This window comes from Telopea speciosissima, unplaced genomic scaffold, assembly GCF_018873765.1.
Source record: "Telopea speciosissima isolate NSW1024214 ecotype Mountain lineage unplaced genomic scaffold, Tspe_v1 Tspe_v1.0345, whole genome shotgun sequence".
NCBI classification, from domain to species: Eukaryota; Viridiplantae; Streptophyta; class Magnoliopsida; order Proteales; family Proteaceae; genus Telopea; species Telopea speciosissima.
Window position 1 is genome coordinate 1 of NW_025317681.1, and position 25,696 is coordinate 25,696.

General features: G+C 37.6%; 3 protein-coding genes and 1 long non-coding RNA gene across 4 annotated transcripts; all 4 read right to left on the minus strand.

Moving 5' to 3' along the window:
* Window positions 1-10,006: 10,006 nt before the first annotated feature.
* LOC122647989 (protein SUPPRESSOR OF npr1-1, CONSTITUTIVE 1-like) lies at window positions 10,007-10,765 on the minus strand. Its single transcript, XM_043841269.1, has one exon. It carries the CDS (start codon window positions 10,763-10,765, stop codon window positions 10,007-10,009), a length of 759 nt encoding a protein of 252 aa, XP_043697204.1.
* Window positions 10,766-10,779: 14 nt separating this feature from the next.
* On the minus strand, window positions 10,780-11,408 carry LOC122647988. The gene is made up of 3 exons (XR_006331001.1): window positions 11,310-11,408; window positions 11,120-11,218; window positions 10,780-10,789 (listed from the first exon to the last, which is right to left on the minus strand). It is a non-coding gene; the product is annotated as an uncharacterized LOC122647988 (long non-coding RNA).
* LOC122647990 (disease resistance protein L6-like) lies at window positions 11,408-12,832 on the minus strand. Its single transcript, XM_043841270.1, has 3 exons — window positions 12,176-12,832; window positions 11,510-11,627; window positions 11,408-11,439 (listed from the first exon to the last, which is right to left on the minus strand). Exons 1-3 carry the CDS (start codon window positions 12,701-12,703, stop codon window positions 11,408-11,410), a joined length of 678 nt encoding a protein of 225 aa, XP_043697205.1. The 5' UTR covers window positions 12,704-12,832.
* Window positions 12,833-12,874: 42 nt separating this feature from the next.
* Window positions 12,875-25,213, minus strand: LOC122647991 (disease resistance protein L6-like). The gene is made up of 2 exons (XM_043841271.1): window positions 24,681-25,213; window positions 12,875-13,316 (listed from the first exon to the last, which is right to left on the minus strand). The coding sequence occupies exons 1-2, from the start codon at window positions 25,187-25,189 to the stop codon at window positions 12,875-12,877; spliced, it is 951 nt and encodes a 316-aa protein (XP_043697206.1). The 5' UTR covers window positions 25,190-25,213.
* Window positions 25,214-25,696: the final 483 nt, after the last annotated feature.

Sequence of the window (25,696 nt, forward strand, 5' to 3'; positions counted from 1 at the left end):
TGCATCAAACGCCTGACCATTTGAAGAAATCTGCAACCAACAGGATGGCACTATTTTGTATGTTAGAAATCTGCTGCTGCTGCTCTGTTTCCTGCTTCTTGTTTTCGAAAAAGAGCTTCCGCATTAAGACTTTGGTTTCGTAACTTTCTACAGTTAAGCTGTCAACAGCATCTCTGCTTTCCAACGGAAACCCAAACCAATCAAAACCTTTGAAATGGTGGATATAGATCGAATGTGGGTACAATGTAGCATCTCTTTCTAAACACATTTAGTTCATCCGCGGAAATCCAAATCGAATGGGAACACGAGGTCTTCTTTCCTCTTCAACGGATACAACCGTCAATATACAATTTGATGTCATTCGCTGGACATTCAAACTTCAAAGAATGTTGGAAAAACAACACATAGAATTGGTGACCCATTCTCATCTCACCAAATGAGTTACTCCTAAGAAAAGTATCTTTGTGACAAGTATAATCATCTAGAACACATCTTCCCTGCATGCATATTATCAGACGAATAAAAATAAGGGGAAACCTCCCCTCTAAGTTTCCGAAATATAAATCTAAAACTCAAGTTTTGAAAAATAATAATGTCCTCTGTACTTTTTAAATATTCTATCAACTGTACCCTATCTGTACCTATCTGTAAAAAAACGCGATTACGTGGTTCTACAAAAAAAAAAAATAAAATGATTACATGGCATGTATAAAATTTTTAAAACACCAAAATACCATGAATATAATTTTATTTCAATTTTACCCTCCCCTACTACCCTTTTGCGTCTTCTTCTCCTATTTATTCTTATTCTTCCACTAGCACCACCATCATCGCCACCACGGCCACCTCCGATCCTCTTCCACCGCCAACACCACCACCACCGCTTAGGAGTTTCTATTCTGACTCTCCTCTCCATATCCCTCTCCTTCTCCATCTCCAAAACCCCTCCCCCTCCTCTGCTCAGACTCTCCCTCCCTTCGGGCCTTCCCCGACTTCTCTGGCTCCAGCTCCTCCTCCCTCTACCCCTCTGTAATTTTCAAATCTAACCCCAATCTCCATCACTTGATTTCTGCAGATTCTTCGCAGAAACGAGAAAGAAAGTTCGATTATATATGCTTGCTGCGTGCTTCCGTCTACCCCTCAAATGCATATGCTTGCTGAGTGCTTCTTAAACCATGACTGTGAAGTTTCCCTTCACAAAAACCACCATTATCAATTTTAATCGGATCATTTTCTTCTTCATTTTCCCTCTCTTCCAGACTCTAATCGCAAGCCTCCATCATTTCTTTCCATTTCCTATCCAGTTCGATTTTGCTTTCTTTTCTTAAATAAACGAAAGAAGAAGAGAAGAATCTATCGAAACTAAAGATCAGGCATACTCCCCGGTACAGCAGCACCATTAACCACAAAAGAGCTTCTCGGGGTCTTCGATTGCAATGGAAATGATCTCCAAACGATAATTTCGGACAAAAAATCTGTCACACAGCCCCAGCAGCTCGATTCCGTCAATTTCAGGTCAAGCAACACCAAATGCAGAGTTTTGCAAGTTCCAGCTCGACAGGTTTCCACGGAACAAAACCATAGCACAGCAGCCAAAATAATGAAAGATTGGGACCCTAGGGAAACAGAAAAACAAGACCAGATAAGCGAATTAGAGCTAGCATTAATGTAATCTCGGAAACTGAGTAGATCGGTTGAGAGATTTCATTCATATTAGATGCATTGAAACATGAATAATGAGAGAGATGACAGACGGTAAAAAAACAAAGCTCTTTTCTTTTTCCTGTTTTTTTTTTCCTTTTCTGATTTAGGTATTCTGATCGGAATTGAAGGAGGTTTTGTTGTTAAACATCGGAACCACTGCGATTTTTCATGACCGTCATTCAAAACCACGCTAATAAAACCTTTTTTTCACAGTTTGTGCTCAAATTTTCATTAAAGTGAGGTCCAAACCCATCGAAAATGAAGAAATTGTTCTAAAAGTCTAGTTCCTGAGCCAAATCTTAACCAAATGATGATTATATCCTTCAACTCATCAAAAGTGAAGAAATTGTTCCTAAAGTCTAATTCGGGAGCCAAATCTTAACCAGCTAATGATAATATCCTTCAATCATTCATCCACCTTTTTTTTTGATTCCCTTTTTTCTTACTGTCGGGGTGTATATTCTTTTTTAATCTTTTCTCAATACAAAGGATCTTTTAATAGAAAAAAAAAACCTATGTCATCATACAGTGTCAATGACAATAATTACTTCCCTGGTCCCTTAAAGTATCGGAACCTAAGATGTCAATGTAATAAAAGGGCAACAATGAGAATTTCAGTCTCTTGAGAATCTGAGCAACTACTTCTATCCAGATTATACAGGTGGAGGATGTCGAAGTTTCTCCTGGTATGACCCAGTGGATGACCCAACAATTGTAGGTGAAAGTAGTTTAGAAGTGCAACAGATGAATGAAGAGTTAAAAGATGACAAAAGAGATCCGCAGTTTGAAGAATAGAATGAATATGATGGGTTTCAAATGGTGGCGGTGTTTTGGAAAATTAAAATTCATTCGAAATTTAAAATGTTCTTTTGGTGTGTTTTAAATGCAGGTTTACCTGTCAAGGCCTCTCTTGCCAAATGGATGCCGCTCCAGCCTACTTGTCTTTTGTGAGGGGATTGTGATGAATCCCATTGACATCTTTTTCTTTCTTGCGAATGGGCTAAGAGCATTTGGGCCTGTGGACCCCTCGAGTTGAGAACAGAGCATCTCAGCAGCTCCTCTTTTGCACATCTCTGTGCTTCACTTCTCAATTCCAAAGCCTTGGATGACAAATATACTGCTATTTGATTTTTTTTCCATTATTGCCATCACATGCTACTATATTTGGTTTGTAAGAAACAAAGTCTCTCTTGGTTTTGCATATGCGGACCCTTCTCTTGTTAGTAAACTCACTAATAAATGGCTTACTGCACTCAATATCACTCCCCCAGGGGTAAACATATCCACTGAAAAAACAAATTCCACCTGCACATTCCATAAAGACACAGCACTGGAATTACAACACCCTCACATCTCTAACCCATTGTTAAAATTCCCTTTCTTATGCTGTGCAGGCCTTTTTGAACCCACTGTAGGTTTAACTGGATGGGCACCGTGTTTTAATATCTGCAGAATTTCTGGATTCAGACAACACCATAGAGGCTGAACTCACGGGATTCCTGCAGGGGTGGAAACATGCATGCCACAACAACTTTCTTATCAGCGAATTTTGATTTACCAATGTGCAACTACAACACTTACTTTTTGCTACTCCGCAGCTGAACATTAATAGGACCCTCATCCCCCTTTTTTTTCATCTCGTAGAAGTAACGGATAATTTTAGTACTTTTAGACTTGTTAGTCCAAACTGTAAATGGGTTATCCCCCTTACAACACTAGCAAAATCGTGCACCATGTACCATTATACACTACCCCCCTCCATCCTCCCTGTACAGCGTTTCCTCTCTTTAAAGTTTTAATTTAATCTTGGTTTTTTTCTCATAAAAAAAGAAAATAAAAATAAATGATGGGTTATATTATAATAGTTTTGCTTGTTTTGATTTTTTTATATTTTTTTATATTTGAGTGGAGGAGTTTGGCAAAAGCTTATCGTTAGTTACTGGGGAGGTGTTGATAATTTTCCCATAGATTTTTTACTGACACATAGATTTGCTTCTTGTGTCTCATATTTTCTATTCGAAAACCCTAACATTGTTTATGCAGGTAGGTGAGTCCTTAGCTTGAAAAGGAAGAGCACCTGGGTATGTTTCCGGGCGATGATGATTCGAATCCATAAGGACTCTTACAAATTAATACATATATGAGCTCCATTGTCTTATTATAGTATAATAATGTGGATGGGTACATGGCCAATCTTTTCAACTAGTATTCTGAATTATGACAATGTGGATGACCTATGGCAACCCATGTTTTCAAGGAAGGAAATTCATATTGAACAAATTTTTGACAAATTCTAGAATGTACCAAATTGAAATATAGCATTGAAAATTGTTGCCAAATGAATGATGCTTGTTGGGTAATTTGTGCATAAAATACAATCAGATTTATTTATTTATGGGAAATTTACGAAACACCCGCTGAAAATGGGTCGAAACACCGATCACCCCTTGAAATTGGAAAATACTCAGATCACCCCCTGGAATAGAGCCCAATACTCAGATTCAACCCTACCGTTAGTTAAGTGATGAAGTCAGTTAGTTAAATTTTTTGAAAACCCTAAACTACCCTTTGGTTAATGTGAAGTTACTTTTTACCCTTGGATCTAAAAACCCCAATTTTTTTTTTAAGTTTATAAGGATGAGGGGAATCAGACGGGTATATTTCCTCTTCTTCCCCAAATCAACAGTAAGACAAATGAAACCCTTAGGGTTCTGCCTCAAGGAAACGCTGTGAATGGCTGCCAAAACACCGTGACGATGGCCCAATAATTCCGGCGAAGGGTGGTGATAGGCCGGCGACCAATTGTATGGCCTAAGACACCGTGAATCTCCAACGATCCTTGCACCTCACGAAGATTCTTGAACTCCAACGAAGTTGGACCCAATCATCTCAAACCGTGAACACCTAAAGGAATACAAAATGCACAAACTGAAATCCCTGTTTCTCCCACCACAAAACCCCAAGACAAATCAGGAAGTTCTCTTTAGGAGTTCGATTCCACTAACCGAGAACCCTAAACAGAAAGAGAGATTTCAGGGGAGGGATTTCAAAAGAGAAAAATCAGGGAGAGAGAGTGAGAAAAATCAGGGGGAACGATTTCAAAAGGGAAAAATCAGGGGGAGGGATTTCAAAAGAGAAAAATCAGGGAGAGAAGTGAGAAAACGGTTTTTTTTCCTTTAGTATTCTACCGAGAATTTTGGTGGTGAGTTTAATATTCTAAAAAGCTGGAGATTCAAATGTTTGACAAATCTTTTCACGCATTTTGAGTTTTTCCCAAGGTTTTTCTTTTAGTAGATAATATCTACCTGAACAGAGAATTGAAACTATACCAGGAGTTCTGAGATCCTATTCAATCTTTTATTTTCAAAAATATCATTTTCTTCAGATTTATTCGTTCTTTTTTTTCATTTCATTCGGTAATTAGAAAACCTTTCGTTTTATATCTTCAAAGCTTGAATCACAAATGGAAATCTTCAAGGTTGATTCTTTCCATATCAGATCTCCACCATATCATTATTTTTCTGTGATTCCTATTCTGTTATCAGCATCTAATAGCTCTGTTTTAAGATTACTGCGAAATGGTCTGAGCTCTGTTTCACTTCCCTTGATGGCTTGATCAATGCCTTAGATGCAACGATTAGAACCTTTCCCCCATTCATAGTCTCGTTAGACGTTCGGTGCCATTTTTGTCAAAAAACAGAGCAATCCCTGCAATATAGGCTAGTTCAACAATGGGCATTTGAGTTGTGCCGGATTGGTACAAGGTCGTGTGACCTCTCTCTCTTTTTTTGTTTTTTTTTCTTTCTCTCCGGCGACTCTCTGGCGAACTTACATGTGTGAGGAAGAGGATGAAATTAGGTTGAAGATGAAAGAAAGGGTAGTATTGTAAATTTAATTCTAATGATTTAGTACAAGGGTAAAATAGTCTTTTTACATCAATAACTAACAGTAGACTAACTCTGCTAGTGATCAGGGGGTGATCTAAGTATTTTCACATTTTAGGGGATGATCTGAATTTTGACCCATTTTCAGGGGGTGTTTCGTAAATTTCCCTTTATTTATTGGTAAGAAGTAAAAAGTGGCTACCATGCACAAATTAAGGGTCATCATATAAGGAAAGTTGCACGTAGCATGTGTTAGGTTGATTACTAGAATGGGCATCTATTTTCATACTATGACTTAGAGACCTAATTGCATATCAAAGAATTACAAAACTTCAGTCTGTCTAAACAAATATTTGAGAAAGCAAGGATGACAACAATGTGACGTAGTTCATAAGTGGTATTGATTATTAAAAACCCTGAGACATGTGTTGTACAGGTTTTAAAAGAGAATTTTAAAAGAGAAAGAATTATAAGGACCAATATAAAAAGTCTCGATGGATTCGTAGTATTATCTCATTGGTGTTACCCCACGTGCTCTTCCATTTGAGCTAAACACTGAACTACATACATAAACCATGTTAGCTAGGGTTTATCCCAAAAATGAAAAAAATGGAAATGATACAAAGAACAAATAGAGGAAAAACAATTCCAATTCCATGAGTACACCATGACCAACAACACCATAGGTTCTATTGATGTTTCTGGATGTTTCTTATTTTTATCATTATGTGTACACATTTGCTTTTATAAAAGTGAGATATTATGTTTAACCATTAAGTTACAAACTTTATGGGAGGGTGCATTACATACTTAATAAATAAGATTCTAGGTCCTCCCTCTATCTCGAGAAACATTGAAGGAGATCAAGAGAGAGAAACCTAGTAGTTCCATTATTCGTTGCTTGTTGTAGTGATTTAGAGACGATAGAGACTATCAGACAAGCAATGGATTCTTCCTATGCGTTGGTGAACGGTATGCAATTCAAGAATACAAGACAAGATCCTTAGGTATTTTTGTGAACAGGGACTAATTCCCACACCTTCAACTTACAAGCTTGGTATATAATTTATATTGACTAGAATGGAATACCATACAGAAATCCAGTTAGGTTAGCTACAATGTGAGAGACCACCGCTCTTCACCCCTGTTAAATTCGTAATTTTAAGCAGGAGTTTGAGAACTGAACAGAGACGAAGGAATCCCAATCTGCATCACTTCATCCATGGCATCTAAGATACAATGCCCTCTCATTGTTCTGAAAAAAAAAATAAAGACTGACTCTCTCTCTCTCTCTCTCACACACACACACACACACACACACACACACACACACACACACCAGAGTCATTGTCGGATCTGAATAAAGAGCACGGTTGTAGAGGAGGAAGATGAGGAGGATGAGGAATATAACCATGCCTAGAGGGGACCCTCTAATGACTCTGCTATCGTCTTCGTTGATGTTATTGGATCTTCTTCCATCATCTCTTTTCGCAATCTCTGGACTAGCAAAGAATGGCGCAAGACCATCGATCTTCTATCATTATGTGTTTCGAGATTCGATCGCAGAAGGCCACCTCTCGCCAAATTCCAAAACCCTATGCATCGAAACCCCAACCGGACAAGAAGTATTTGCCCTGAAGGAGATCGGTGTTGAAGATACCGTCCACTGAGCGGCCATGGTTGTTGCTGTCACCTTTGCAGCGAGAGTTTTAGGATTTGTTAAATTAATCAGGCTTCGGAGAAGACGAAAAAGTGGAGCTTTGGGGTTTTGATTTTTCGGTTCCGCTCTCATTCTGTGTTTCGAGATTCGATCGCAGGTCACCTCTCGCCAAATTCCAAATACCTATGCATCGAATCCCAACCAGACAACAGGTATTTCCCTAGTGCCTCTCACAAGAGGGGGGTGGGACCCATCTGAGACACCTGATCGAACATTCTGTCTAGGTGGGTCCACTCTCCTCTTGTGAGAGGCACTAGGAAATCGTACCAGTCAGGAACCACATACGAGAGAAATTTGAAGGAGATCAATGTTCATGATGTTATCCACTGAGTGGCCATGGTTGTTGCTATTGTCTTTGCAACGAGTTATAAGATTTGTTTAATTAATCGAGCTTCATAGAAGATGAAAAAGCAAAACTTCGGGTTTTGATTTTTTGATCCACTCACAGAACATTATACCTAAAATTTTGGCGTAAAATTTATCATGGGTTTTTCCGGAAAATGTGGGATCTTTGGTAAAATTTTACCTAAAGGCTCCGTTTGTTTTGGTGTAAAAATTTACTTGAAAAAATTCGCTTCAAAATATTTTAGATGTAAAATTCTAAATGTTGAAAAGTGTTTCAATGTTTATTTGCTTTTTGTTTTTTAATGGAAATAAACATTAAAAAATTTTTCAACAAGTAAAATTTAATTTTACGAAATAAAAGTTTTCACGTAAAATTTTACCTGAAAAATTTTACATTGAAGCAAATGGAGCCCTAAGGGATGACGCTTGTTATTAGTTTATTACTAGGTAGCAGCGGTGGGGAGATCCCTAAAATTGAGCTACTACAATTTGGTTGAGAATTCCTACCAAAAAACATAAAAGAATTTGGTTGAGAATTTCTACAACCCATCTTGATGCCCCCACCTGGGGTTACAAGTTCTCGATACAGAACTCAAATGTACCTAAAACCTCAGACACCATAAATCCTGACCAAAAGCCACTTTTCATGAAACATATTTGTTATAGAATAGTAGTATTTCTTATTCAATTAAATCTCTAATTAGAATTTTCAACCAATCTGCGCATCTCAAGAAGATTTTTATGATACATGTTTCACACTTGACCCACCTTATTCATCAAAAATACCCTTGATACGATACCGATACAGTATCAGCCTGGATCGGTTGTATCGGACAAAAATACCCTTGAATTTCCTTAAAAAATGAGTGTTTTTTCCATTTTACCCCTGTCTGTATCATGTTATTGATACAATATCAGCATGATATCGGTATCGGTGATTAGCAAAACCGATACGTATCACCCGATACGAACGATACGATACCGATACTCAGAATCATGATTGCAAGTCGTACTGCAGTTGTAGAGTAAATGGAGTATCAAATCAATCATATATTCATATGTCCATGTGTCGTGGTTACACTGAAAAATTATCCTCTCCAATTTCCTAAAGCTTGGCAGTGCGGCAATGCTAGGTGGAGATGCTGACACATGGCAGCTCGGACATTGAACGGTCCGAGTTCATTGACTATGTTAAGCTCGGACCATTAGATGTCTGAGTTACCATGTGTCGGCATCTCCACCTAACATCTCCACCTAGCACTGCCACACTACCGAGCTTTAGGAATTGGAGAGGATAATACCATATATTATTACAGACTAATTAAAAGCATGCACCGGGAACAAGTGGCTAACGCCACAGCGACAACACTTCCTCAACAAACATAGGATTCAAAATGTGTGATTTTCTTTTACCGATGGAGGTGATAAGATGAACAAATTAAATGTTAAGATTAGATTCAAACTAACCTGGTTGTGCCTGGTGTTTGGCTGGCACTGGCAAAGTATCTCCTTCGATCGATCACCAGAAGAATAAACAGTTGCAGAAACGATCCCAAACAGCTTTCACTGCAACAAAGCAGTTATTGCATTCCCCTCCTGAACCAGTAGCTGCCCTCAACCCACCCTCTTCCTCTTCCTCTTCCTCTTCCTCCACCACCTCTTTATCATCATTGTCACCATCTTCTTCCTCCTCCATCTCTTGGTCACCACCACCACCATCATCATCATCATCATCATCATCTTCGTCACCATCTGTCCGCCATCTGAAGAAATCTGCTACCAACAAAGCACTAGATTGTTGGTTAGGCATTTGTTGCTCTGAATCCTTCTTTTCGAACAACACCTTCCAGAATTTCATAAATGGGACATTCCAACAACTTCCTAAACGGCCAGAACCTGGGGACTCGTCTATCTCTACTCTTAATTCCAGAATAGCATCTTTGCTTTCCAGCGGAAACCCAAACCAATCAAAGCCTTTGAAATGGTGGATGTAGATTATATCTCTCTCATTATTAGTTATTAATTCAATGTCGTCGACCTCAATTCTAATCGAATGTGTAACCCTAATAATTCTTACTCCCCGTCCGATATAAGCATCAACCAGAAACTTCAGTTGTTCCAACCGTTTCCCAGATGTCAATGCAAAAACAACACACAGAATTGGTGACAACCCTTCTTGATCATCACCAGCAGCAGCAACAACAATTGAGGAGTTACTTCCCTGACCACCTTGGACAACATTATCAACAACAACTCTTCCCTGCATATAAATATCTTTAATTACCTCTACTACTACTTATTATTATAGCGAATTGCTAGTACATAGAAATGGAGCTCCATTTATTAAAAAAAGTTACAGCAGATGAGAGAAATTAATTAAGATAGATAAAAGTAAGTAAGTACGTACCTGCCCATATATCTTCCTCTGTGACTCTGTTAATTTGTAGCAACCCCTCGCAGTGAACTCTTCTAAAGATTCAGCTCCTTCGAAGCCGTGAATTTTCACTACATTTACACAATTAATAATGTATAATGACCTCAATCTTTTCAAGTTTGACATATGTAACTCTGTTAATTTGGGGCAATCATCAATACTCAACTCTTCCAAGGATTCTGTTCTTTCGATGCAGTGAATTTCTTCTAGATTTTCACAATTAATGTCTACTGACCTCAATTTTTTCAGTGTTGACAAATCCGATAACTTTGTTATTTTGTGGCAACCTTTCACTTTTAACTCTTCCAAGGAATTTGTTCCTTCGAGACCAGGAATTTCCTCTAACTTTTCACAATTGTTTATCCAAAATTTCCTCAATTTTTTAAAGTTTGACAAATCCGGTAATCTTACCAATGATTTGCAACCAATAAGTAATAATTCTTTCAACCATTCCAAGTGTGATAGATCTGAAATTATTTGCAGTGAAATACAGTCCTTAACTTCCAGACGAGTTAAAGTGGAGGGAAGCTCTGGGAGAGATTCAAGGTTCATGTAGCCTTCCAAATATAGCTCCTGAAGTTGAGAAGGAAAACTACTCTTGCTGATTCGGAGTGGTTGAAGCTCTGGGAGAGACTCAAGGTTCATGTAGCCTTTCAAACTACTCTTGCACATGCCCATTCTTAACACCTCTAAGCTCGAGAGCTTTGAAAAATCATCTGGTAGTTTTACAATCATAGTATCTGTCATGTCAAAGTGAACCAAACTCCTCATTCTACCCATTGATGTTGGTAGCCTCACCATCTTTCTGCATTTTGAAACATCTAATTTCTCAAGCTTCTCTAACTGTCCTACAACATCAGGCAGTTCTTCAATTTTTGTCCAACTTACCGAAAGCTGAACCAAATGTTTTAGATTACCTATGGACGTAGGCAACTTTTTGATTGAAATACAACCGTCGACAATGAGACTTTTGAGAGAAGCCAGCTGGCAAATACTATCCGGGAGTTTGAAAAGATAAGGGACTGCCGACACATCCAATCTTTGTAAACACGGAAACCATGAGAAGAAGTCGGTAGAGTCTGAGAGTTGATGACAGCCACGGAGAATAAGAACCTTCAATTTTTGAAACCGCTGTCAAACAAAGAAATAATCTAAGTTTTCAATTTTAAAATTTGATAATAAAACAGGTGAAAAAATAAAATTACAATCATACTATATATACCTTTATATTATTTTGAGGTCTATCATTCCAAGCTAGGTTGATGTTACTCCATGATAAGTCAAGATGAACTAGTTCCTCATTATAAAAATTGGCTGGTACTACCAGAGGAGCACAAATCCAACTAAACCATCTTAATTTAGAAGGGAGGTGCGAAAAATCCCCAGTAATGAGCTTGTTACTCTTCCTTAAAAAAAAGTCACCCTCATCTCTGCTAACTTTGAGAAATCTTAAATTGGGCATCTTGGCAAAGTCATCAAAGCTTAAATCATCATTGTGCACTTCAAATGGAATGAGGATACCTTCAACCATTTGAGTTCCCTGCAGCAAAAAAATAGTAGTCCAAGTACAAAAAATTTGATTCATACATTACATATCCAAAAAAACAAAAAAAGTGACGTAGAACCTTATTTAATGCTCCTTATATTTTCTCATGTAATTAGTAGTAATTTATTATTTTATCATAACAAATTAATATTAGGAAAAAGAACTCTGTTTGGGAGTGTGGTGTAAGCCAGCACTCCCATGAGTCTATCTCTCTCCTACCCATATGAAAAGACAGCTTTGCCCCCTTGTTTTAAGGAGGAGAGAGATAGATACATGAGAGTGCTGGCGTAGGCCATATTTTCGGACAGAAAACTCCTTCCCATTAATATTATATGTTTAAAAGGGCAATCCCCGGTACGGTCCTGGGAGGGGGTAGTAGATTAAAGGTTGTCCCAACCTTTGCATTTTTGCACAATGGGGTTGCATAGACTAAAACCATTATATGTGCTTGCCTATCTTTCACCATCACACGTATTGACAGCCCATGTTAAGATTAAATGATTATTTAAAATAAAAAAGTGAACATGAAAAATGACACTCACCTTGCCTTTTTCTAATACTTTTGAGATTTCATCAGCAGACCACAATCTAGTACGCTTGGTAGGATCCCCATTGCTGTCCTTCAAGACAATTCTCCTTCCCACAAATCGAAGTTCATCATGCATTCTCAAGTACCCATAAACATCAATCTTTAGGAGGTGCATTTGAGTGAGTTCTTTTATAGATAATCTTGGATACAACTCACAAGCTTCCCATATTAGAATTGCTTCTTCTACTTTCCATCCAATGAAATAGCATGCAATATCAAGAAATATGATTTTTGCTTGATCACTTAGTTTATTGTAACTTATGATCAACCTTGCAAAGACCTTGTCATTATAACTTCTTATAGACATTCCAGAGACCTTGTTATCAAGGATATCTTTTAATCCTCTTAATATATCTTCCCATTCTTCTTCGCTTTTGTCACATAGAAAAGAACCCAACACCTCTAGGGTTAGGGGTAACCCACCAACATGTTGTACGACTTCACATGAAAGCTCCATAAAATCTTCAGGAGGTTTGCTCATTGAAAAGGCATGCAAACTAAAGAGTTGAAGAGAATTCTCAGCATTTAGTTCTTCAGGCTTATATATTTTAATATCTTTATCAGCTTTATGTACATTCAAACAATGGTCATCTCTAGTTGTTATGATGACCCCGCTCCGTGACCAAACCAATTTATTCCACCAGCTAATGCATCAAGTTGCCAAATCGTCCACATCATCGAGAATAAGAAGAATTTTTTCTTTATGAAGTCTCCTTTCTAACAATTTTGATCCTTGGGAAGAATTGCTTATGTCCTGTTCCATGTTCAAGATATCTTTAAGAAGTCGCTTCTGCAAAGAAACTAAACCCTTATTTCCTTGTGAAGCTTCTTCTCTCACATTTATAAGAAAGCAACTTCCATTAAAGCTTCTAAAGATGCAATTATAGACAACCTTTGCAATAGTTGTTTTTCCAAGACCGCCCATGCCACATATTGCCAGAAATCTTACATCATCGGAACTAATATTTAACATAGGAAGTAGTTTATCAATGTGGGAATCTATTCCAACAGGGTGTTTACATTCATCCAAGGGGGTGCTATTTAGTTCTCTCAAAGTCCTTTGAACAATTAACTTGACTAAATTTGACTGATCCCTGCAATTTCTCATGTTAAAGAGTAAATCACAACAATAAGTAACAATGTGTAAATCTCTAATACAAAATATAAAAGATTCCTCAACTTTTAGATGGAATAATAAAAAAAATGTATACATGATAAGCACAAATAATGAGAATTATGGGTACAAATTGAAAAATCCAACCTTGTGTACAAAGTAAAGGTATGGCCAGTGGGCTTGAATTTTAATTGTTCACATTTATCTCACAACTAAACCATAAATATCATCAACTAATGCATACCAAATCATAACAAGGAGCCACATTGATACCCTGTTGCTCCATACGTAGAAAGGAAACTACATCAACCTTTGGTGGACCAAACAACACTAGTTTACAAAACAAAGATAGGAGGTCAACAATAGGTTATATTGTTTTTGAAAACCTAAATGCGGTATTTATTATTATTATTATTGTTGTTTTGGAACCCTACAGTTCTAATTTGATAAAAATCAGAGAACAAGCTACCTGAGGAAAGGGTAGTAATTCATTTGAGCAAATGCCCTACAAGATAGTGGTACATGTATCCACTGCTAAGCGTACATCTAGCGAAAAGTCGAAAATCACTCATTGTCAATTTGTCATATGGTTTGTCCAGTACTCTAGTGGTTTAATATCAAAATACAAAGGACAATTTCTCTTCAATATGAAAATATTTTTAGGCTCCTATTGCAAGCTTACTTTTAACTTTTATATCTCAGTTTGATACGCTCTTTTTAAAACTTTGGTTCTACAACAAGTTTCTATGATTTATAATATTTTATTGTTCCAATCAAATTTAATCATTTTGTGAATTTATGAAGTATAAATTACGGTTATTGTACAGATACCTTCATCTAAAATTCTAGGTTTTAGGTCTTGGTTCTTGGCTTATTGTGGACTCAAATCCATGATCCAAGAGAATAGTCCAATGATTGTGGATTAAAAGAATATAAGTTAACCATGAATTTAAGGAAAATAGACATATGATCCATCTGAAATAAAGTAGGGAGTTAGCCACCTAGGTCTCTAGCACAAGACCCAGTAGTCAAAAAAAAGAACACGGACATTGACAATCAAAATTGGTCGTACCAGACAAATTTACCCTTGATTCTCCTTTAAAATTAGGTTTTTTTGAATGACTTACCCCTCTTTCGTATGGTATCAATATTGGTATGGTATAGGGATCGTCAATGTGCTAAAGCGGGGTGTGACACACCTATGCCCAAATTAGCACAAAAAGAACGCTGCGCCCCTAAACATGACTTCCTCTTTTGTAAGATCTTAAATGCCATTGAATTTTGAGGATGTAAAGTAAAAACGATCCGATGATTAAACATGATTTCTTTTTTGGTTAGAATTAAATATGATGAAAATACACAAGACAATAGCCTAACAGAAAAAATTATGGATTAGATACCTACTTAATACATATAACTGATCCTAAACAGAAAGGAGGAAGAAGAAGATAAGAATCCGACTCCTTTATTTCCGTCTGCCCGGTACTATCGTGCATCCCTACACATAAGCGCGGCAGAAGGTACCACCTTATTTCCGTTCAGACAAGACACTTGGGTAGGTGTAAGGCGGTATATTCCATCTTGCGAAAGTAAAGTCGTCCAATTGAGAAGATAAACCCTCAAAAGTTAAAAATATGGTGGTACATATGAAGAGTGGAGACTTACTCAATTGATGCTTCGTCCCCCTTGAGAGTCCATCCCTTAAGATTCCCCACCTCTGTCAAAGCATTCTTCCAACTCTCTACAATAGCAGACTTATACTTCCTCTGGTGTTCTTGAAATGGAACCCCAAAACTTCCGGTCTGATGTCAAACATCCCGTGGCTCAACATCAATGAATACAGGTAGAATGGTTTGACCGTTAGATTTATGGCACTCCCAAATCTCAGCAAGTTCCAAGAGACAATATTTGCTATCTGCATATTTTTTAGAGATGACCGGAATCGAGATTTCAGACCTTCGGATTGCTCTTAGAAGAGAGGGGCAAATCTCTTCTCCTTCCAAGAGTTCTTCGTTATCTCTATAGGCATTGATTCCATCTTTTATTAGAGCACTATAAAGCAGACTGACAAAGTTTGTGCGAGTATCTAGACCTCTGAAATTGATAAACACATCATAAGAAGAAGAAGAAGAAGGACGACGAGATGATGATGAAGCCATGAACTTGCAGTAGTAGTTACAGACTGAGATGGTTGTTGGAGCTCTCTTTCTATTTCTTTGTTTACTGTTAGGAGGAAACCAACATAAATCTCTGCGACTCTACCCAACATTTTCTATTTGGTCTTTTTGTTTTTTTAATGAAATATTCTATGTGGTCTTTAAAATAATAAAATTACAAGGGATTAAAGATCAGTGTCATCCAGCGCATACGCCCACTCGAATTTCCATGTCAATTGGGGCCTTACAGAGATGCCGTGTGCTAGCTTTTTGAAAAGTAATGAGGGGTACCTAACAATTTGGAAATGGAATGAAACTTTAATTGGGATTCACACATCTTTCTTTTAATTTAATACGCCACGGCCCACACTCATCATAGACTTTTACCTGTAGCTCAAGTCGTGGTTGGTTGAGTGCTGTAGACGACGACACAGTCATTCTTTGATAATTAAACGAAAGTCATTGATTTTTGTCTTTTATTATGGAAAAAGAGATTCGTCTTCAAGAGATAAGGTTTAGATAAAATATGATTCTCAGTAGTCGTCGATACACAGTCTTTATCAGAGGTGCCTCTTCTCACTGTAGGAGGATTCATGGCCGACATGCCACGCTGGTATGTGGTGGAGTGAGCCGATGAGGAGCAAGCCTCTCCCGTGAACGTGTGGTGTGCTCTCATATGGACGTATAATTTCCGAAGAATGTGGCTGTGCCCGGACATATAGGGGTGGGTGCAATGACTATCCTGCCCCCTGAGTGATAGGCTCATGTATTTGGGTGCAGCTTGCGCTACGACACATAGAACATGAGCCTTATAATTTTTTGAGCCGTGTGATGTGCTCTTATATGAACATATAATTTTTGAAGAAATCCTAAGATTTTATTAATAATTGTGAAAAAACAATACAAGAGAGGACCTAACCCGTCTTACAAAAACCCAGGAGAAGATAAATACTCTCTGCCTCAAAACCTGAACCATTACAATCAAAGTTAAAACAAATTAAAATCTAAACATAGGTAAACCTACTTGGTCCTCCTAGTGATAGGGATCTCCTACTTTGCATAGAAAATAGAGTTGTTAGTTGTTTCACAGGCCAAATTAGTTAACCAATCCATTGCTAAATTACTTTCCCTAAATGAGAAGGAGATACAAGCTTAAAGAGAAACGCAAAGGGATAGAATTTCCTAAAACCAATACCAGTAACTCCAAAGATTGCAAACCTTTTGAGAAACGAATTTCACAGTCATAGCTTTTTTTTTTTTTCAAACTAGGAGCGGGGTGCCGAAATACATGGCATGAAGGTGCATCTCAAACATCCCAAGTATCAAGCCAAAAAAAAAAAAACTCTTGTACTTACACTGAGAATTTGGCCAATTGATAGAATCATGGTAATCCTAACAGAATTTCAGAAAGATTCATGTCACAGAATCAAGGCAACCAAACAGTTAATCTTTTTGAATTACAACTCCACATAAAGTCAGTCTCTGGAGTTATGTCCAGAAAAAATACATGCACCAACAGATTTACACATCTTCATCATCATTGTCACCATCTTCTTCTTCCTCCACCTCTTGGTCAGCACCTTCTTCTTCCTCCTCCATCTCATCATCACCATCTGACCATCTGAAGAAATCTGCAACCAGCTTAGCACTGGATTGTTGGTTAGGCATTTGTTTATCTGAATCCTTGTTTTCGAACAAAACCTTACAAAATTTCACTCGGACGTCGCATATCTCTACACGTAATTCCTCAATAGTATCTTTGCTTTCCAGCGGAAACCCAAACCAATCAAAGCCATTGAAATGGTGGATGTAGATTTTGTCTCTCATATAATTTTTAGTGATCAACTCAATGTCATCTTCCTCAATTCTAATCGAATGTCTACACTTGATCCTTTTTACTCCCCGACAAATAGAAGCATCAACCACAAAGTCAACTCGTTTCAACCATGTCTGGGATGTCACTGCAAAAACAACACATAAAATTGGTGACACCACCTGATCAGCATCAGCAGCAATCAAGTTACTTCCCCGACCTTCTTTGCCAACATTATCAAGAAGCCTTCCCTGCATATAAATTATAAATTATAAATTAAGAGAGAATTAAGGAGCTCCATTATTAATAAAAGTTACAGCAGAGAGAAATCAATTAAGATAGATAAAAGTAAGTACCTGCCCATATATCTTCCTTCGTGACTCTGTTAATTTGTGGCAACCTTGCACTTCCAACAATTCCAAGGATTTTGTTCCTTCGATGCCGTGAATTTTCCCTAGATTTACACAATTTCTAATCCTAAATTTCATCAAATTTTTAAGGTTCGACAAATCCGGTAACTCTGTTAATTTGGGGTAACCTTCCACTTCCAACTCTTCCAAGGATTCTGTTCTTTCGAGGCAGGGAATTTCGTCTAAATTTTCACAATTTTTAATCCCAAATTTCATCAATTTTTTAAGGTTTGACAAATCCGGTAATCTTACCAATGATTCACAATAATTAAGTAATAGTTCCTTCAACAATTCCAAGTGTGATAGATCTGAAATTATCTGCAGTGAAGAACACTCCTCAACTTCCAGACGAGTTAAAGTGGAGGGAAGCTCTAGGAGAGATTCAAGGTTTATGCAGCCTTCCAAACATAGCTCCTGAAGATGAGAAAAAGGAAAACTACTCTTGCTGATTTGGAGTGGTTGAAGCTTCCTCCTCTTGTAGTCGTCTGACAACTCATCATATGGATCATCCATGCCCATTTTTAACACCTCTAAGCTCGAGAGCTTTGAAAAATCATCTGGTAATGTTACAATCTTAGTATATTTCATGTCAAAGTAAGTCAAACTCCTCATTCTACACATTGATGTTGGTAGCTTCACCAGTTTACTGCAACCTGAAACATCTAATTTCTCAAGCTTCTCTAACTGCCCTACACCATCAGGCACTTCTTCAATCCCTGTTTGACTTACAGAAAGCTCAACCAAATGTTTTAGATTACCTATGGATGTAGGTAACTTCTCGATTGTACAACAATTATAGAGAATAAGACTTTTGAGTGAAGCCATCTGACAAACACTATCTGGGAGTTCCAAAAGAGAATCACAGTTGCTAAGATCCAATCTTTGTAAGCATGGAAACCATGAGAAGAAGTCAGGAGAGTCTGAGAGATTATAACAGTTTTTGAGAATAAGAACCTTCAATTTTTGAAACCTCTGTCAAACAAAGAAATAATGTAAGTCTTGGATAATATATAAAAGTAAGTGAAAAAATAAAATTACAATCATACTATACCTTTGTATTATTTTGAGGTCTATCATTCCAAGCTAGGTCGAAGCCACTCGATGATAAGTCAAGATGAACTAGTTCCTCATGATAAAAATTGGTTGATGCTATTTCCAAAGGGGCATAAAGCCAACTGAACCATCTTAATTTAGAAGGAAGCTGCGAAAAATCCCCAGTGATGATGTTGTTACCCTTGTAACTGCCAAATTTGAGAAATCTTAAATTGGGCCTCTTGGCAAAGTCATCAAACCTTAAATCATCTATTTCCACTCCAGATGAAATTAGGATACCTTCAACCATTTGAGTTCCCTACACCAAAAAATAGTATTCCAAGTAAAGAAAATTTTATGCATACATATAAAAAAAAAGTGAACAAGAAAAAATGACACTCACCTTGTCCTTTTTTAATACTTCTGAGGTCTCATCAGCAGACCACAATCTAGTACGCTTGGCAGGATCCCCATTGCTGTCTTTCAAGACAATTCTCCTTCCCATAAATCGAAGTTCATCATGCATTCTCAATTTTCCATCAACATCACTCTTTAGGAGGTGGTTTTGAGTGAGTTCTTTTAAGGCTAATCTTGGATACAACTCACAAGCTTCCCATATTGGAATTGCTTCTTCTGCTTTCCATCCAATGCAATAGCATGCAATATCAAGAAATATGATTTTTGCTTCATGACTTAGTTTATTGTAACTTATCATCAACCTTGAAAAGACCTTGTCATCATAGCTTCTTATAGACATTCCAGAGACCTTGTTATCAAGGATATCTTTCAATCCTCTTAATGTATCTTCCCATTCTTCTTCTCTTTTGTCACATAGAAAAGAACCCAACACCTCTAGGGTTAGGGGTAACCCACCAGCATGTTGCACGACTTCACGCAAAAGCTCCTTAAATTCTTCACGAGGTTTGCTCATTGAAAAGGCATGCAAACTAAAGAGTTGAAGAGCATTCTCAGCATTTAGTTCTTCAGGCTTATATATTTTAATATCTTTATCAGCTTTATGTGCATTCAAACAATGGTCATCTCTAGTTGTTATGATGACCCTGCTTCCTTGACCAAACCAATTGATTCCACCAGCTAATGCATCAAGTTGTTCATAATCATCCACATCATCAAGAAGAAGAACTTTTTCTCTATGAAGTCTCTTTTCTAACAATTTTGATCCTTGAGAAGAATTGCTTATGTCCTGATAACTGTTCAAGATATCTTTTAGAAGTCGCTTCTGCAAAGAAACTAAACCCTTATTTCCTTGTGAAGCTTCTTCTCTCACATCTATAAGAAAGCTACTTCCATTAAAGCTTCTAAAGATGCAATTATAGACAGCCTCTGCAATAGTTGTCTTTCCAATATTGCCACAAATCTTACATCATCGGAATCAATATCTAACAAAGGAAGTAGTTTATCAATGTGGGACTCTATTCCAATAGGGTGTTTATATTCATCCAATGGGGTGCTGTTTAGTTCGTTCAAAGCCCTTTGAACAATTAATTTGATTAAATTTGGCTGATCCCTGCAATTTCTCATGTTAAGGAGTAAATTACAACAATAAGTAACGATGTGTAATTCTCTAATACCAAAAAAAAAAAAAAGATTCCTCAACTTTTAGATGGGATAGAAAAAAAAAAAATTTATAAATGGTAAGCACTAATAATGAGAATCATGGGTACAAATTGAGAAATCCAACCTTGTGTTGAAAGTAAAGGTAATGATGGATTGGTAAATTTTATTGTTCACATTTGTCTCACAACTAAGTCATAAATATCATCAAATAATGCATTACAAATCATAAAAAGGAATGAAATTGATACCATGCATATTGATCCACATGTAGAAAGAAAACTACATCAATTTTTGGTGGACCAAACAACACTGGTTTAAAGAACAAATATAAGAGGTCAACAATAGATTATATTGTCATATAATATGTATCACATACATTATAAGTTGTTTAAACTTTCTTTGTTTTGAAAACCTAAACGTAGTATTTATTTAATTTTTTGAAACCCTACAACTAATATGATAAAAGTCAAAGAACAAGCTACCTGAGGAAAAGGGTAATTTTATGGTAATTAACTTCTTTTTTATGGACTCATTCCAGTCAATTATGTATGAGTATGGATTATCGTGAACCGTGGCTCCCCACTGCACGTATGTTCATCAGCAAACATATGTCCTTATTGTTTCCAAGAATACTCCTTGTTTGCCCTAAAAGATGGTGGTACATGAGTCCACTGCTAAGCATACATCCAACGGAAACTTAGTCATTGTCATGGTCAGTCTAGTTCTTTAGTGATTAATTAATATTAAAATACAGAGGACAATTTCTCTTCCATGTGAAAATATTTTTTAATCATAATTGCTTGATATGCCTACATACTTATGCCCAATCAAATTTAGTCATTTTGGTGAACTTACGAAAAATAAAAAGATATGATGAAAATACATAAGACTATAGCGGAAACAGAATAATTATGGATGAGATAGTATCGTTCTACCTTCTCAAACAAGTCCTTCTTGGTAGGGGTGTCAATCGGTCAGGTCGGGTTGGGCTGGGCTGGGCCGGGCCAGTTTCAGTTGGGTTTAATCGGGCCTCCATACTTTAGGACCTCATACCTTGACCGGTCCGTTTAAGTAATCGGGCCTCATATGCTAGGCATGGTCCCGTCTATAAACGATCGGTCGAGTATCAGTCCTTAATCAGACTACCAATAATCGGGCTAAACGGGCCTTTGATCGGTCCTTAAACAGGCTAATGATGCATTTATCTCTAAAAGGATCATAATCAAGGCATAACGGGCTTTAAACGTGTCGGGCTATTAGTCGGTAGGGCAATCATCGGGTTTAACCCTTGCACCGGGAACAATCAACTATTATTCGGACCGGGCTCAAGCCCAACTTGTTTACTAAACGGGCTGGGCCGGTCTCAGGTTTTCCCAATCGGGCTCAGTCGGGCCTGCCTGTGTGGGCCTGAAATTGACACCCCTACTTCTTGGGTTGGGATTTACAAAGCCCGGGCCTAACTCAAGGTGTGAAGTATAGTCAAAGTCCAGCACAGCCCGACTTCAAGCTCACACATGCAGGACTGAGCCGAACCTAGTCGGGCACGAACTTAGAGCGGGAGAATCTAAGTTTTTTAATATGTATCTAAAATCCGAATACAGATACACTTTTTAGTCAACAGCTGATATCATATGTATAGTTTGAAAACTAGATATTCTGATTGGACTCGTTTTCCAGAAAAAAACCTGGTGACTCGGCCTTGTCAAACTTGGACAAGGTGAGTCACGTTTTTTTTCTTATCTTTTAATGCAATAATATGTATAAATTACTAAAAAATCAGAAAATACATAAATATATATATATGTGGGAAAACTAACTCAAGGAATCACATATAAATGCATTTTGAGTCTATACCAATGAACAAGAGAAGGTAGACAAGGGGTTAAGGGTTTTTTACTGTTTTAAAAAGAGTAAATTTACTAATTTACTCAACTCAGTTTTTAAGTGAATCAGATTCATTGTTTTTAAATAAAGGGAAATTTACACATACCACCCCTGAGGTTTGACGAAAGGATATTTTCACCCCCCAGTTTTGAAAAATTGTGCGTACCCCCCTCAGGTTTGCAAACGGTAACAAATAAGTCCATTCCGTCAGTTCATGACTAACACTGTTAAAAATTAGACTTGAACTGACGAAATTGTCCTTCTAAGAAGAAACCAAAAAAAAAAAAAAAACCAAAACCTGCAACTCATCTTCCCCAAAATCGATTGGGGAAGATGAGTTGCAACCATCCCAACGCCTCATTGATTCATCAATTACCCTTAAAAGAACTCCAAAAAAAAACAGTTTGAAGAATCTGCTCATTCTCCATCGGAGTGTGAGCACAAAGGCACTTGTATTTCACAAAGTTTGAGAACCATTCCTCAGTGTGCTCTGAAATAATCTGTTTTCTGTTGAAAATTCTAGGATAGGCTCCTCATGATTCCCAAGAAGAAAGCCCAACTCATCTTCCCCTTTTTCAAATCCTAAAAGTTTGGGGAAGATGAGGGGAAATCGAATTGCAGCCTCTAGCTAGAACCGTCTCAAACAGCTTGAAATCTACAGATTTGGTGTCGCCTAGGTCTGCTTGAACGATCCAAAACACCACAGCTCTAGAAATCAAGTGGTCTTTGGACTACAGATTTCTAAAATTGAAATCAGCGGTAATCACTTTAGGTCTGCCCCAAATGCATATTCCACTTCATGAACTAAACACACAAAAATCAAATCTCCTCATACCATTTCCTTCCTTTTCCGTCGCCTCTACAACTCTTTCTTTCTTCTTCGTCACAACCTCTCTAATACAAAAGAAAAGCCGAAATACAAACATGTTTTTGCAAGCTGTAAGCACAACACAGACCAGGGCCGATCCTTCTTCTTGATCGTGTTTCCTTCTCTGGGTCTCTCTTCTTCTGTCTTCAAATGCTCCACTCAATTAGTTACAAACCATGTTCTTGCAAGTTGTAACGTCTTCAACTGCTTATTTATTTCATTTATTCAAATTTATTTGTTGTTTTGTGAATAAAAACCTTGAAGACTAGTAGTGATATCAGAAACTTAGGGTTCCAAATGTTTTTATCAATTTGAGAAGGTTTCTCTTCTCTAATTCAGAACACTTTGTTGGTTTTGAAAAAGAGAAAAATTTCTCTGGTTGTTTAAAGCCCTAAATTGTGGGAGCTCCTTGAATATATTCAGTTTTAAGTGGATCAACGTGGTATTTTGATTTCATCAATTTTTGCTGTAGATCGGCATTCTCTGGTGAAATATGTGTTTCCGGTTGAGAGATTGCCGAAATGGGTTCAATCGAAGTGTTTTGCAGGGAGGATTGCAAATGCAGAGAGTGCAAATGGGTTCAATCGAAGGGGTTTGTCCTTTTATTTCTCTTAATCATAATTACAGAAACAAAAGAAAAACCCTTATGGTTTTGAAACCTGCAGTTGCAGGCTTTTTTTCTTTTTTTCCTTTTGTAAGGGTAATTTTGTCCATTCACCTCTTTTTTTTTGGGGTTCTTCTTAGAGGAGGGCAATTTTGTCAATTCAAGTCTAATTTTTAACAATGCTAGTCATGAACTGACGGAATGGGCTTATTTGTTACCGTTTGCAAACCTCAGGGGCGTACGCAGAATTTTTCAAAACTGGGGGGTGAAAATATCCTTTCGTCAAACCTCAGGGGTGGTATGTGTAAATTTCCCTTAAATAAACAACTAAACTTGCCGAGTCTGTAACGATTCAGGTAAAAATACTAAATCTTATTTTACTCGAACGATTTATGACTGAGTTTCATCGATCTTTACTCTGACCTAGTCTACACGACTCTTAACAAGTTTTTCAAAATTTTGACTCGACTCGAGCAACTCGGTCCCGTCAAAACCCAATTTTCCAACTATTTCAAATGTATATATTATATTCCAACAAAATCACATAAATATACTTAAAATCAATGGCATGCAGATGTGATATGTATATACACCTACTTATTAATACAATCTTTCTCCCCCCGCCCCCCAAAAAAAAAAAAAAACTTATTAATACAATCTAATCTTTATTTTTTGGATCCGACTCCTGTATTTCCGCCTGTCCGGTACTGCCGTGCACTGCCACACATAAAAACAACGGAAAACCCCTTAATCCAGGGCAAGGCATTCGGGCAAAGGTACGGCTGTACATTCCGCCCTATTTGTGTGTGGGACGCACACAACAATAAGGGCAGGAGGAAGTAAAGGAGTCGATTTGTTGTTTTTAGGTAAGTTAATACATCTAACCCACCCTAAAGAGGAGGAAGAAGATAAACCCTCAAGTTAAAAATATGCTACATATGAAGAGTGGCGACTAGCATAGAAAGAAAAAAAAAAGTTTGCAAGGAGAGTAAGACTTACTCAATAGTTGCGTTCCCCTTGAGAGTCCATCCCCTGAGTTTCCCCACCTCTGTCAAAGCATTCTTCCAACTCTCTACGTCGTCAGACTTATACTTCTTCTGGTGTTCCTGAATTGGTTTCTCAAAACTTCCGGTCTGATGTCGAACATCCCGTGGCTCCACATCAATGAATACGGGCAGAATGGTTTGCCCGCTAGATTTATGGCATTCCCAAATTTCAGCAAGTTCCAAGAGACAATATTTGCTATCTGCATAATTTTCAGAGATGATAGGAATCGAGATTTCAGATCTTCGGATTGCTCTTAGAAGCGAGGGGCAAATCTCTTCTCCTTCCCAGAGTTCTTCGCTATCTATGAAGGTATGGATTTTCTCTCTCATTAGAGCTTTGTAAAGCAGACTTACAAAGTTTGTGTGAGTATCTGGGCCTCTGAAATTGATAAAGACATCATAAGAAAAAGAAGCACGACGGAAAGAGGCAGATGAAGTAGTAGATTGTGATGTTGAAGCCATGAACTTGCAGTAGTTGCAGTATTGTAGGGGGGAAGCTCTCTTCTTTTCTTGTTAAACTTGATGAGGTCGCCTCTTCTTCTTTGGTATTGTGCTCTTTTATGCGTCAATTGTTTTCTTATACAAAGAGGCATTGGATTAAATTACATAATGGCATCAGTTCATCTTGGGTTGGGTTTTTTCTTTTCTAAATTCTAACGTCACATGAAACCTTGGGAATCACAACTGACACAATCTTTAATGGGTTTCAGACTTTAATGGATTTCCTAGATAACTTATTACTGGGCACAACGTTTTATGTGTAAAAATCCATTATCGAACTGCAGGGCATGCAGTGCACGTTTTAGGACACAACAGAAGTCATGTGTGCACATCCACCTTCAGTGTTCTGTTTTATCTGGATAATGGGTGCAACATTTTGTGTATAAAAATCCTCTACGCAACTGTAGGGTGTGCGGTGCACGTATTAGGTACAACAGAGGCCATGTGTGCAAATCCGCCCTCACCGTT